This window comes from Myotis nattereri, assembly GCF_964212035.1.
Source record: "Myotis nattereri genome assembly, chromosome: X".
NCBI lineage: Eukaryota > Metazoa > Chordata > Mammalia > Chiroptera > Vespertilionidae > Myotis > Myotis nattereri.
The window spans coordinates 29,086,671-29,102,001 of record NC_138078.1 but is presented as its reverse complement, the minus strand read 5'-3'; the positions used below and the strand labels follow the sequence as shown (position 1 = coordinate 29,102,001).

The 15,331-nt window shown below is 42.1% G+C and overlaps 1 protein-coding gene across 1 annotated transcript in view; it reads right to left on the bottom strand.

The window, feature by feature from the left end:
• CFAP47 (cilia and flagella associated protein 47) overlaps positions 1-15,331 on the bottom strand; it is a gene marked incomplete at both ends in the record, with an annotated part of 442,463 nt that overhangs the window by 408,784 nt on the left and 18,348 nt on the right. Inside the window, 3 exons of the mRNA XM_081081612.1 lie at positions 110-338; positions 3,164-3,302; positions 12,196-12,311. Of these exons, the coding sequence (XP_080937738.1) occupies positions 110-338; positions 3,164-3,302; positions 12,196-12,311 (484 nt within the window). The remainder of the gene's footprint in view (positions 1-109; positions 339-3,163; positions 3,303-12,195; positions 12,312-15,331) is intronic.

Below are 15,331 nucleotides of genomic sequence, written 5' to 3'. Positions count from 1 at the left end.
ATCAATAAACCTTTCCTTGCTCTTAAAAACAAAACAAAAAGCAACTTGTTGGCTATCAGTTCAAAACAATTTGTTTCAAAACATGATACCTGATGCACTATTTACTTACCAATTCTTCTCCAACTGAATCATTTTGTATTATTGCCACCCAATTTATAAGTTCTGGGCTATTATTGAATAGAACTGCATGTTCAATCTTCGATGTTCCAAAGAAAGTACAACCAAAGTGTATGCATCCCAGCTTTTGATTACCATTCGTGTTTAACAATTCAAGAATCTGCTCAACCACACGAACTCTGATATATAAGAATACATCTGGACGACCTTGCAAACTGACTCTATAAGATAATGAATTATACATATATTTTTAATTAGAATTCTATATACTCTTTCTCCTAAATACTGATATAAACATAACTTTTATAAAATCACATTATAATTAAAATTCAAAGGCCCAAGAGCAGTTACTTTCACATACATGTGACTGTCATGTCCTCTGTCTGTCTGAATCTATACAGCAGAATGGCATATATACAACCTAATTCACACATTGTATGTGGGAAACGTATTTATACGTTCCACCAGTGTAGTAGAGCACGAGACACGTATTAATACGTTTTTTATAGACTAGCGGTAGAATGCAGGTAACGTATAAATACGTAAACTAAAGTTATCATAATTTTACTGAACGTTGCCATTTGCGCAAAAAATTAGCAAAAATGGCCCGCGCCACCTATTAGCGCGCGATAAAAACTACCCACAAACAATGTGTTCACTGTCTCCAGGAAACAACAAAGTTGGGAAACAATCACAGGAACTAATCCCAAAGAGAACTTACCGGTATGTTCATATCACCAATTATTTTGTAAATACTAGAGTTAGATGGAAAAAATTATACCTCTAGTTCTAGAATTCTAAGATTCTTTTCTAACTCATCCTACTCAACAAGGTACAAATTGGGAGTATGGGGTCACCCCCATCCTTATACAGTAGGTCCTCAGGTTACGTCGGAGATCCATTCCTACAGCGCGATGTAACGCGATTTCCACTGTAAGTTGAACCCACCTACATAAGCACCTACGCCACTCACATGGAGCACATACACAGCAGTAATAAAGTGAAACAGTAAAAACAATTTAAAAGAAAGATAACAATTTCTGACCTTTACTTGTGGTAAATAAATAACAAAAAACATAAAGCACATATATACATATGTCGAAATGACCGAACTTTTTTTTTATAATTAAATGAAAGATGGTGACGTAACCACGAAATGACATACGTCGAGTCCAACGTAACCCGAGGACTGTCTATAACTCAATTCCCTACAAAGTAAATTATTTCAGCAAAATCCCACTCTTTGCTGAAATGCACACACATACCCCCCATAAAACTTCACTTCCCAGACTAATTTGAATTCCCTTTGGAAACTGGCCCCCACACCAAATGTACCTTTCTCTTGGCGCAAATGCAATGCTTTTGAATCTTGCCCCATCAAATACCACAAACAACTGATCTCTCCACAAACTAGGTCCTTAGCTTACACTCTGTCTCTGTCACACTGGACATGGTCGATATCACCTCTTGACACATCTCTCCTCCCCCTTAGCTTCCTTGACACCATACTTTCCTGGTTTTCCTCTCACTTATTCAGACTCTACCTTTCTCATTCTTCTAAGATTCAGATATTTTGTAAATTCCATGACTAATGGTATTTCTCTCCTACTCTTTCATATGCTACACTCCTCAAATTATTTTCAACACTTCATGCTTCATTGACAACTTATCCACTGACAACTCTCAAACCAATATACCTAGAAAAAAAATTTTTCTGGGACTCAAGATAAATAAATCTAATTGGCTCTACAGTATTCTACAAAAAAATCAATTCCAAAATTTCAAAACTGAACTCAGATCTATTCCCACAGATATGCCCCTTCTCTAACCTTCTCTTTCTATAACCACTCACTGAATCTAGTCAAATCTATCTCTATAACATACCTCTAATCTGAAGAATTCTCTGCATACTCCCAATCTGTACCTTCCTTTGAATTAGCTAATTGCAAAAGACTGTGCACCTGAGCTCCAATCAAGAGCAAGGGACAGGTCATGTGTGTCAGGGATTATAAATCCCGAGCAGACCGCCAACTCCTATCATCAACACCTACCTCCACTACACACACACACACACACACACACACAGCCCAAATCACACCACTGCTCTATGTCTGACTAATTCCTACTCACCAATGAGTGTTTTGTTCAACTATTACCTCCTTAGTGGAGCCCTTACTTGATCCACTCCCTCACTCCCACAAAATCCAAACTAGTACCTCCTGTTATATATACCCAAATACCATCCTCTGGTTCTTCCCATTTTTGAATCCCTTGTTTAGTTTTAGAAATAAGGCAAGCCTCCCAAGTCAGGGGTCCTGGTAGAACACAAAACATATTGGGGAGCCAGGCAGCAAGGCAAACATCTTTACATCTGCGTAGAAGGGTGCGTACACATGGTCTGGAAGCATGCGCACACCAAGTAGGTGGTCTGCTAGGGATTTATAATCCCTGACACACATGACCTGTCCCTTGCTCTTGATTGGAGCTCAGGTCCACAGTCTTTTGCGATTGGCTAATTCAAAGGAAGGGATTGGCCTTTGCTGTTTCAAGATGGCGGCCCCCAGGAGAACTGCAAGCCATGCAGCCAACATGGCAGCTGCCAAGTCACGTAGTCCAAAATGGAGGCTGTCTAAACCAGGGGTGGGCAAACTTTTTGACTCGAGGGCCAAAATGGGTTCTTAAACTGGACCGGAGGGCCGGAACAAAAGCATGGATGGAGTGTTTGTGTGAACTAATATAAATTCAAAGTAAACATCATTACATAAAAGGGTACGGTCTTTTTTTTCAATAGTTTTATTCATTTTAAACGGACCGGATCCGGCCTGCGGGCCGTAGTTTGCCCACGGCTGGTCTAAACTGTTCTTTGACAGAAAAGATGATTTGTTTACTCTCACATTTAGCAAATATTATAGACTCAATTTATTACTGCTGACTGAAAAACCAATGAGTCTAACCCACATTCAAAGACAATAGGCATATCTGAAAAGAAAAAAACAGGAAAGTATTAAGTACTATATTAGAATTAAGCACCATAGTACACACTCACATTGCCACTTCATTTACAAGGCTGGGCTGGTCTGCACAGAAATCCACTTTAATAATCTTTGAGGACTTGGGCTCCACAATACCATCACTTGGAGAAACGACAATGGGTAATTGGCCCTGGTATTTTGTTGTAAACATACCTAAGGAGAACAAGAGCAGGTGGTTCACATCTGGATCTTTACAATATTACATTCATACCTTGGTAGAGGATACACAAATATTAGAGTATATGGTCTACTGAAGACCAAGAACTACAGCTTTGGCTATAAGTCCAGATTCTAGGGTCACCAAAGATGTGAGCCTAGTGTTAAGACTTAACCTTCATCAATAGCTAAAATATATTGCCTGCTTACTGCATTCAGATACTTATGCTAAGAGCTTTGCATATTGTATTCTATTTAATGCTCATAACGATTCCTTGATATAGGTTGTCATTACCTCCATAAATAATGAAATAGAAGCTGAGAAAGGTTGAGTGACTTGTCCAAAGACATACAACTATTGTGGTAGATTAGATGGTTAACTCCAATTCTCCACCCTTCTCTGCATCCTTACCATTACCCTACCATGGACAAAGTATGTTTCCCTACCCCTTGACTTTGAACTTGATCATGTGATTTACTTTGGCCAACAGCATTTGGCTAGTCGTGACAATATGCCAGCTCTAACCCCAGATGTTCTCCTGCAGTTCTACAATGAGAAATGTTTCTCAAGTAGCTGCTGTCCCTTTGGCATGTGCCCTAGAATGAGCAAATATGGAGCACAGCCACCCAACTTACTCACAGACCTGTAGTAACAGAACAGCCCCAGCTGCCTCAGCCTAAAGCAGCCACCCACCTGAGCACAATCAAGTTCCAGCCAATCATCATAAAAATGAAAAATATAAAAATAATTGCCTTTTTTTTCATATACAGAGTTGTGGGGTGGTTTGTAACATAGCAATATTTGATTACGATAGCTAATAACTAAATAATTGAGCTGGGACTTTCACCTGGATGTTTCTGACCATAGAACTCAAACTTATAGCCACTCCACTTCTCTATAGATGAATTAATGCAATTCACACAGGAAAAGGGCAAAAGGAATGGGCTTCTAGAATCAACCAGCATATGAGAAGGAGGCTACAAAAATTTCTTCTATAAGTAGAAATGGTTCATAATTTATGGTTATATTTGGCACCTATATTAGAGCATACAATACTTGAGAATAGATACTATCTTTCTCATATCTATGGTCCTAGTACCCACATAGTGCCTAGTACAAAGCTGTGTTCAAAATATGTCCAAAAAATAGAAGCAGTCACAAGTTTCTTAAATATCATTATACTATATTAAAACAAATACCATTATACAATATTAAAACATACTGCCAACATAAACAACTTTGCAAATTTCTAATTCACCCGTTTTAAATCATAATTGATGACATTTTCCAAAAGTATTCATTTAACTTAGGAGAATAAAATATTAGCATAATAAAAGTACTGAAAACATAAAAAGACAATAAAATGTTTTTAAGTACAGAAATAAACTGACGGAAAAGGCAAATTCACAGTAAGAAAATTTGTTAATCCAATTATTTTAGGGAAGTGCTAATGGCATAATATTTCAGGTTTATTTTCTGTCATAAGATAAAACAAATATCTGTAAATTATATTCATTTCAAACAAATTACCATTATTGACTCAGTTCTCTAGAAAAAGAAAACTGCATGAGTTCAGTTAAGACTGAGTCAGTGTAATAGTTCCTATATTGTAACCACTTTGATGTAATTTGACAAGAGTTTAAGTAATATTTCAAACGCTTATTCAGGAACAACCCTAAAATCAAAGGAACATTGTTCGGTCTTCTAATTATATTAAAACAGTGGGTACATAAACATTACTGTATCATATATAACTTTAATACCATTAATAATCATGAAATATTTGACTGTTGTATTTTTTAATTGCTAACAACAGGAGCAAGGGCATCATCCTAAGAGAAGAGTATCACTGAAGGAAGGAAGTTACAGATTAAATTTTGTCATCAAATTTTAATTTATTTTCAGATATGACACTGGCTAATGTGTGGCAAATGAGAAGGAGATAAGAGGAGAATTCAGAGAAATAACGTAGATTGGTGTAATTACCAGGCAAGAGAAAATGATGGCCTGTTGTAGAGAAGTGGCAATGGGACAGAGAAAAGTAGAATTACCGACATAATCAGGAAGTGAATAGACAGGATTTAATAAATGACAAAGGGGACAGGAGGTGAAAAAAGGGGGAGATCTCAAGGATGTTACCAAGTTTCTGACTTTCCTAAATACATGGTGGTGACTATGAAAAAGAGAAAAGGACAAATTTTGGGGAGAAGCAGAGAAGTTTAGTTTTAGACATGTTAAGTTTGAGAAACCTAGAAGAAATACAAAGAATTATATAGACTTCAGTGAAGTAATAGGAATGGAAGTGATTTCCTAGGAAAAGTGTGTTGAATGTGGAGACATGAGGATCCATGTCAAGTCCTAGGAAACACTCACATTTCATGTCCAAAAAAAATGGACATCAGTCCACAAAAGAGAATTGGAGAGGAGGGAGGCAGTAGGAAAAGAATAATTCTAAGATCAAGTGAATATTTACTGAAGACTTAATATAGGTCAGAGAGTGTGCTAAGCATTTTATTAATCACCACCACAGCTGTAAAGGGCAAGCACTATGTGTTTCTCTAATGTTTAAGTGAGGCTGTGAATTTAAGGAATTGTAAATTCCTTGCCTAGGGCCTCCAAACCAGTAAATGTTGCAACCAAGATTTGGACCCTGGAAGACCTCACTCCAGGAACTGAGCTACTATGAGCCATTATTTTATACAGGAGAGTGAGAGGTTCTATAATAAAAAAATAAAAAATTGGCCAACTGTGTCACATGAAGTTTTGGAGACTTTCAGAATGCTCATATGTGATGAAATGGGTTACTTTTGAAAGCACCCTTCATTGAAAGCTTAATGGTTGTATAATGAGAGATCACTGAAGCAAATCAATTAAACAAATATTTACTGAATGGGTGTTATATATCCAGCATCATATTTTGCATGAAAAGTATATTGAGATTACATAACATTAGATTCCAAGAAAAGAAAAATATGCATTGAGAATAAGTATTGATATTTCTCTGGGTATTTAGAGAGGCTCTCAAGAACCACACATGCATTGGGTCCAATTTAGCAAATTTCCTAGTTTACAGATGATGCCAGCATTTCCAGGTAGTAAAGCAGAGAGACGTTGATGATCAGTGAAAGGAGGAGAGTGGGTATTAAGAGCAAGAGACAGGTCATATATTTTGTGCCAAATGACCCAAATAAACCTAAAGGATGATGAGTTCTAAGGTATCTGTTTAAACTCAGAAATGGTGTGTAAAGATCTCACTATGGACTACATCATAAAACTGTAGTAGAAAAAGCCTACTCAAATACCCAGGAATACTGAGGGGAAGAGGTAAATGATTACAATTCAAGGCAAGCTAAAATAACAATGTTTTTTTCAATCTTCAAAGATAATTGAGAAACTATAAAATCTTAAGAGAGAACATGGAGTTCACCAGCTCACAAAGTACTAATAGCAGAGACATCTTAGAAATTGAACCGTGTCTTTTAAAAATGAAAAGTAAATGCTACTTTGCACAGTCAGGAGTGAACTTAGGAAACATTCTTATAAAGGGTGAGAAAACAAAATGTTCAAACACCATTTGGCTAAATCCATGGAGAGATACTTCATAATGGGCTATAAAAATAAAACATCATGAAGTTGTTACATACATAAACTTTGGGGTGTACAGAACCAAAGATAATAACCAAAGTGACACTACCAAATAGAACAAACGAAGCTATACAAATCATGAACCTGCTGAGTGTAGCTTTTTATGTCCTCTTAAGTATACATATAAATTTGTAAACATTTGATCTTTGACTCTAAAATTATAAAATATTTGTCACATAAAATCTTTTTAAATTTATTAAAATCATCTTTGGTTGCTGAATCTATTTTCTGCATAAATGTTTTTCTTCATGAAAATACACTGTTACTCTCATGAATATTTATATATTGTGCTTATAGGTAATAAGGACTTTATGACACTTTACAGGCACTTGCTGTGAATATAAAACATACTATAAATTTTGGTAATGGTGAAAAAAATAATATTCAACTCCAAATATGAGGGACAAAGTCAACACTAAGAAAATGTGTTTCATTGATAACATTTTGTTTGAAAGTAATAGTAATTCACATTTCACAGTTCTCAATTATAATTTACCAAATGTAGCATTCACTACAAATTTTATGCACACATAAAATATTAATACAATACTAAAAGCTGATGTGGATTACTTTTCCTGAAATGTATGGACCCAGGTCTGAGGCTTAATTTTATTTATTTTATTAATAAAGTAGAGGCCTGTTGCACGAAAAGATTCGTGCAATAGGCCTTCCCTTCCCCTGGCTGCCAGCACCAGTTTTCCTCCGGCACCTGGGACCCAGGCCTTCGCTCTAGCCGGAGCCGCCTTCAAGCCTTCACTGCTCTGGCCGGAGCCGCCTTCAAGCCTTTGCTGCTCCAGCCAGAGCCACCTTCAAGCCTTCGCTGCTCAGGCCGGGGCCGCCTTCAGTCTTCACTCTGCTGCTTCGTGCCTACATATGCAAATTAACTGCCATCTTTGCATATCTCACTGATAATTTGCATATCTCACTGATTAGCCAATGGGAGGCGTAGTGAAGGTATGGTCAATTACCATGTTTGTCTATCATTAGATAGGATTATCCTATATAATAAGAGGGTAATATGCAAATTGACCCTAACATCAGAACAATTGGGAATGACTGGTCACTATGACACACACTGACCACCAGGGGGCAGATGCTCAATGCAGGAGCTTCCTCTTAGTAGTCAGTGCGCTCCCACAGCGGGAGCTCTGCTCAGCCACAAGCCAGGCTGACAGCTGCCAGTACAGCGGTGGTGGGAACCTCTCCTGCCTCCTCAACAGTGCTAAGGATGTCCGACTGCAGCTTAGGCCTGCTCCCCGCTGGCAAGTGGACATCCCCTGAGGGCTCCCAGGCTGCCAGAGGGATGTCTGACTGCCAGCTTAGGCCCGATCCCCCGCGGAGCAAGCCTAAGTCAGCAGGTAGACATCCCCCGAGGGGTCCCAGACTGTGAGAGGGCACAGGCTAGGCTGAGGGACCCCTCCCCCCAAGTGCACAAATTTTTGTGTACCAGGCCTCTAGTTAATTTATATAAAGAGGTAATATGCAAATTAGCCTGGGACACCATAATGGTCACCACTAGTCAGAAGGAGGTTGCTCGAGCAGCAGGCATGGTGGGTGGGGACTTGCAGCGTTGGGGACTTGCGTCACCATCACAATCCATCACCAGAAGATCTGGGGCCGGGCAGAGGCCTCCATGGGGCTCCGATGGATCAGTGATGGTGAACAGGGAATCAGGGTGGGTGGCGGGAGGACAGGGCTGGCTGTCAGGCCGTTGGGATCACCAGCTTATCCCCAGCTGTTCGGGGGTTCAGGCCTCCGGGAAAGCGACTTCACCTCCATGCGTATACACCCGGCTGGCCACTGATGGAATGCACTGCCCACTCAGGCCACTCATGCCAGGGCAGGTAGGTTGCAGGCACTCCCCACAGCCTCCATCAGTGCCTTAAGCCCCAGCAGCAGCAGCAGCGGCAGTAGCAGTGGCAGCAGCACCCACGACCTACCCACTCCAGTGTGAGCACCCTGAGCGGGCAGCACATTCCATCAGTGGCTGGCCCGGCGCACACACATGCAGGTGAAGTCACAGGCGCCTGCTTTCCCACAGGCCTGAGCCTCCAAGCAGCTGGGGATGAGCTGGTGATCCCAACAGCCTGACAGCCCAGCAGTGGAGGCAGCGTTGGGCCTGGGGACTGGCGAAGGGCAGAAGATGGCCCTGATTGGGCCAGTCGCTACAATGCCCACTGTAGCCAGCAAACCACCCAATCAGGGGGTGGAGACTGCGGTCAACCTGGAGGCCCCTCCCCACTGCTGGCCTGCCCCTGATCAGACGCTCCCATCCCGATCAAGAGCAGGACGCACAGAGCCCGGACCCTTCCTTCCACCCCTGAGTCCGTGGGTTGAGAATTCTGATGGCCCTGCCCAGAGAGTAAAGGTGCCTGAGGGGCAGGGACAGGAACCGCAGGCCTCCAGGGAGCACCACAGAGTTGGCAAGGAGAGGAGAGGGCCTGTGAAGGGGGAGGAGGTGAAGCCAGCGGACATCAGCCCAGAGTCCAGCCCTTCCCCTTGGGAGGCATCAAGACCTAAACCCAGAACCCCAGCCAGAATCAGAAGAGCCCGAGGGAGGCTTCAGGAAGCTCTATGCAAAGCTGTGCATTGAGAACGAGAGACTTCGTGAGGGCCTGACCCAGACCACGCTGGCGCAGCTCAAGGTGGAGCTGGAGCACACCACGCAGAGGCAGGAGCGCTTTGAAGAAAGGCCGGCCCTCCTAGAGCTGGAGAGATTTGAGCGCAGGGCCCCGGAGGGCAAGGCCGCTGAACTGGAAGAGGAGCTGAAGGGCCTGTACAACCTCCGAGCTGACAACCAGCGCCTCAAGGATGAGAATGCGGCCCTGACCCACATCATCAGCAAACTGTCCAAGCGACCCCGGAGGACTTGCCCCTGCCCCTGCATTTATACAGCTGCTTCTGCCACACGCACCCCTTCCCTGTGTGAACACGAGTGACAGGGCTGCCGGGGAGTTTCTGAGAAGCCATAACCTCCCCTTGGGACCTCCAGGCTGGGAGGGGAGGACAGAGCCCCCAGGATCCAAGGAGGCCATCTGAGGCCAGGATAGAGATGGGAGGCTGAGCCAGGTAGGGGGACCAGGGCTACAGGCAGGACCAGGAAGGAACCTAGGACCAGGAAATGCCAGGGCCAGTAGGCCACCCATAGGTCCCCACTCACGTGTGCTGCCACCAGTCACCCCTCCAGCCCCTGAGCAGGGATCTGAGGATGTGCCAAGCATCCCACTAGCCTGGGCCAGGTGGGCCTGTACATAGGGTCCGTGTGCAATAGGGACGGATGTCTTCTATTTTTTGCTGCCCCCTCTCCAACGCTGTCCCAGGCAGGGGGAGAAGGTATTTTTCAGACATAACACAGGCACCACAAATAAAAGTCATGAAGTTGCAAAAAAAAGAGCAGGCCAGCCAGCCAAATGCCCTTCCCTCCCCCGCCCCCACCAGCCCTGCCCTTAATCAGCCTGCCCCACCACAATAGGCCCACAGCCCCTTCCCACAGCTACCCACCCTTGATCACACCCCCCACCCCAATAGGGGGCAGGGCCAGCCAGCCAATCTCCTGAAGCCCCTCCCCCTGCCCAGCCCCACCCCAGGTCAGCCCCCCCCCATCAGGGGCAGAGCTGGCTGGCCATCCACACATGGCTCCTCCCCCAGGCCACTGGCCCTGATCGGCACCCCCCACCCCATTTGGGGGCATGGCCAGCCAGCCCATTAACCACAGCCCTTCCCCATGGCTGGCCCCACCCCCAGTCAGCCCCCAATACCAATCAGGCTGGTGGGGGGGACAGTTGGGGGCAATCAGGCCAGCGGGGGGGCAGTTGGGGGTGATCACACCGGCGGGGGGGGGGCAGTTGGGGGCGATCAGGCTGGCAGGCAGGTGAGCAGTTAGGAGCCAGCAGTCCCGAATTGCGAGAGGGATGTCCAACTGCCGGTGCGGGGTTGGACCTAAACTGGCAGTCTGACATCCGCCGATGGGTCCCAGATTGGAGAGGGTGCAGACTGGGCTGAGGGACCCCCACCCCCCTGCATGAATTTCATGCACTGGGCCTCTAGTTATAAAATAAAATTTTCTCAATCACATATCATTGCTCTAAAATATAACCAGAGAATCTAAAGGACTATACAGCCTGCAATCACTAGCCATGAAAGACTCTATCCTTAACATCAGAATCAGACCACAAATGAGCCTAATATTCTATAATCACACAGGCACCAGACATTCAATAACAAAAACCAAAAGTGTGGAAAGCAAGATGAGTATTATTATTCAATGAGGATCAATTAGCAGTTTTGTCGATACCCGAGGGAAAAAAAATCAGTAAAGTGACAGATTGCCTTTGTCTTAATAATTCCCACTGCTCAACCAAGTAGCCCCAGAGAACATCATCACCTACTGTAAGACGGGTTTGGATTTAAGACCATGTTTATGTACCTAACAAGCAGTCTCAGAGAGAAATGTCTTTCGTGTGTGGAGCTAGTCCTCATTTCAGCTGGGCTGAAATGACAGCCTTGCTGCCCCAGGTCCTGACCATCCAATGAGAATGAAGGGATAAGTGATTTTATGCCTAATGCATACCGTCAATGAAGCGTGTGCATGAGCACATATACACACGCCTTTATGTAAACTCTTAGGTCACAGCAAGAATCTCTAGAAATAATCCTGTCTGGAGAAGAGAGAAGCATTATTCTTTCAACAAAAAGTTAGTAAGAACCTTCTAGGGGCCATCATGTGAATTGAAAGTTAAATATAATAGAGAAAAAAGCAAATATTTATTGATTGCCTATGAAAAGTACCATATTACAACCTTAAGTACATACATAATTAACCACAGTACATTTTACTAGCCACAGTTTATAAATAAGGAAATTCAAGGTCAATGTCTTTAAAGATACTTGTATCAGATCATACAGCTAGCAAGTCACTATGTCCTGACTCTCAATGATTCAAAGGACTATGTCAATTTCATGACACCATCCTGCCATCTATCATCAGGTACCGCCAGTCATGTGGGAGCCAGGTTCTGCTAATCAGAAACATAAGTAGGCAGATGCATCTTTCCTGAATAATTGCCTATCAGTCTTTTACAGCTATCCTATTTAAGGACCTTCTGTTTTGAGCTTTCAAAAAATAGACATCAGGGGAGGGAGGTGAATCAGAGAATCCATTAATTATATAAGGTATATATTTTTTAAATAGTACCAACTTTCTTCGAAAAGTATAAGTTCATTTATATGACAGAAAGTATTTACCTGGAGCCTTGCCACGGTTAATTATTTTAACCTCTTTACTATACACTTTACTATTGGCAACCAAAATGCCAAAATCAACATCTGGCTTCATTTCCAATTGACAGGCTGGAATCAACCTAGGAGAGGAAAGAGACCAGATAACGAATTTTAACAATTAATACTTTGTGGTTAAATCTACAGGGATACATATAAAGAAACTCATGTCTTAACTTCTTAAAAGACCTTTCAGTTTCTTTCCAGGTCTACTGGTGGCACATTTTTCAGTAAAAGGAATTGTTAAATAAAGACATGAAAATAAGATGAGACACATTTTTTAAAAAGAAATCAGACTTTAAGCATCTAAGTATGTAGTAAACCCTCCCAAGTACTCACCTTGAGAAGCTACTCACATGTTTTAATATTTTTTTTGCTTTTTTGGAACTCTGCTTTGGAATCTCCACCTAAGCCTATAAAATGCATTCTCTTGACCCTCCTCAAAAAGGGTGGAATGGACCTTAACAAAGTAAAATAGTTTGGGTGATGCCAAATCTCATTAAATAATAGAAGGTGTGATGATATATCATTTGAGGATGACAACAAAGTCTAAGTAGAAAAAAGATTCAATTGATTTTTTCGTGTGCACTTGATTTAAAGGGTGCAAAGTAGCATACCTGTAGTATACATGTTCTAAAAATCCATTTAATCCTAACACGTTTCATACATATATTTTATATTTGGATAACAATTTATAGTTTATAAAGCATTGTTAATTATATTATCCTGTTTCATACTAAAAAATTTCTGAAAGGTTAGTAAATATTATATGGCTCCTATGTTACAGATAAAAAACCAAAGACTTAAAAAGCCTAAATAATTTATCTAAGGAATTATGAGGATACTAGAGGCCTGGTGCATGAAATTTGTGCACTCAGGGGGTCCCTCAGCTCGCTCTGCACCTTCTCGCAGTCCGGGAGCCCTCGGGGGATGTCTGACTGATGGCTTAGGCCCGTAAGCCAGCCGTCGGACATCCTTAGCGCTGCCACGGAGGTGGGAGAGGCTCTCTCCACTGCTTCTGCGCTCACCAACTGTGAGCCTGGCTTCTGGCTGAGCAGTGCTCCCCCTGTGGGAGTGCAATGCCCACCAGGGGGCAGGCAGCTCCTTTGTTGAGCGTCTGCCCCCTGGTGGTCAGTGCACATCATAGCAACCGGTCATTCCACTGTTTGGTCAATTTGCATATTTGCCTTTTATTATATAGGAAGGAGGATAATGTTGGTGAATTTAGCCTTGAATCCATTTTGCTAGGCTTTAAGTACAAACCTACCAATGCTAACAGCACCAATAAGTATAGTAATAACTGACCTTTAGAGACATGAATTAAGTAATTTGTTTCATATACAATACAAACTCAAAATACATATATACACACAAAATACATAAATAAGAATACCTGAACAAAACATTCACATATACTGCCTTATGTACTGGTGCTCTAGTCCTTCTTGATGTGATGTGTTTATTTGTCTGTATATTATTGGATAAGTACAGACATTCCAGAGATCAGCCAAAACTGATCTATATATGCTACATCTTCTAAGTAACATCAATGTTCTTCTCATAAAGAAATTATGATTTTGTGACAGGAAAATAAAACATAAATGGCTTACTGTACATAATTGCATTAATAAAAAGGTTAACTTATTACATAAACAATATTAAGATGTGAAGCCAAACATTTTTAGAACTTTCTCTAGTTGGATGAAAGAAATTGTCTTCAGAATATTTTCTTGCCTGGTCAGCATGGCTCAGTGGTTGAGCATCGACCTACGAACTAGGAGGTCATGGTTCAATTCCCAGTCAGAGCACATGCTTGGGTTGTGGGCTCAATCCCCAGTGGGGGGCATGCAGAAGGCAGCCAATCTATGAGACTCTCTCATCATTGATGTTTCTATCTCTCTCCCTCTCCCTTCCGCTCTGAAATCAATAAAAATATATATATTTTTAAAAAGAATATTTTCTTAAGAATTCTCTCTCTCTCTCTCTCTCTCTCTCTCTCTCTCTCTCTCCCTCCCTCTCTCTTTCTCCCACACACACACGAAGTTTATCTTAGTAGTAAGGGCTTGGTAATACAGTAACGTATAACAGTTTCTCTGGTTTTCTATTGGTTTCTTTTCCATCTGATTAAGAATAGTATTTCCAATAACACTGAACCTTTTATGTTAACAGAGAGTAGTGGTTACAAAGGGCTGGGAGGTAGAGGAATTGGTAAGATATTAGTCAAAGGAACAAAATTGCAGTTAGATGATGATTAAGTTCTGGGTATATAATTCATAGCTTTATGATTATAGCTAACTACTGGCCCAGTGCACGAAATTCAGGCACATTAAAAGGGAATTAATTAGAGGACATATTTTAATATTGCTATTTGCCCTTTCTCTATAATAGAAGTGCCAGAGATGAAAGAAAATTAGTAAAATGTATATGAAAATCTCCCTCCTGTCAAGAGTCTGGGGCACGCCGCAGGACCCAGAGTCAAGTCCCCGCTCACCTGCGCATGCCTCGAAATCCCAGGAGACCCAGACCCGGCTGGTCCCACCCCCGTCAAGTCCCACAGGGCAGGGGGCACAGCTTCAGGTCCGCCGTCAAGCCCTGCCGGGTGGGGGGGCACAGCCTCAGGTCCCCCATCAAGCCATGCCCGGTGGGGGGGGGCACAGCCTCAGGTCCCCCGGCCCGGTGCCAGGGCAGGGTTGCGGCCTCAGGTGCACTCGCCCAGCCTCAGGTCCCCCGACCCAGCCTCAGGTCCCCCAGCCCTGGCGTGAGGGTATGAGGACCATTTGCATATTAGCTCTTTATTATATAGGATAATGTTTTATATACATGAAAGTTACTAAGAGACTAGATCTTAAATGCTCTCATCACAAATGAAATAATTCTGTGATGTGATAGAAGTGTTAGCTAATGCCACAGTAGTAATCACATTGCAACATATAAATGTATTGAATTAACACAATGCATTCTATAAACTTATAGAATGTTATATATCAATAATATTTCAATTTTAAAAAGGAAAAATATTAATTTAAAGGTATCAAACTTTATTTATGTAGTTAAAATAAATTTAGATTAATATAATTCATAAAAATTTTAACATGTTTTTATG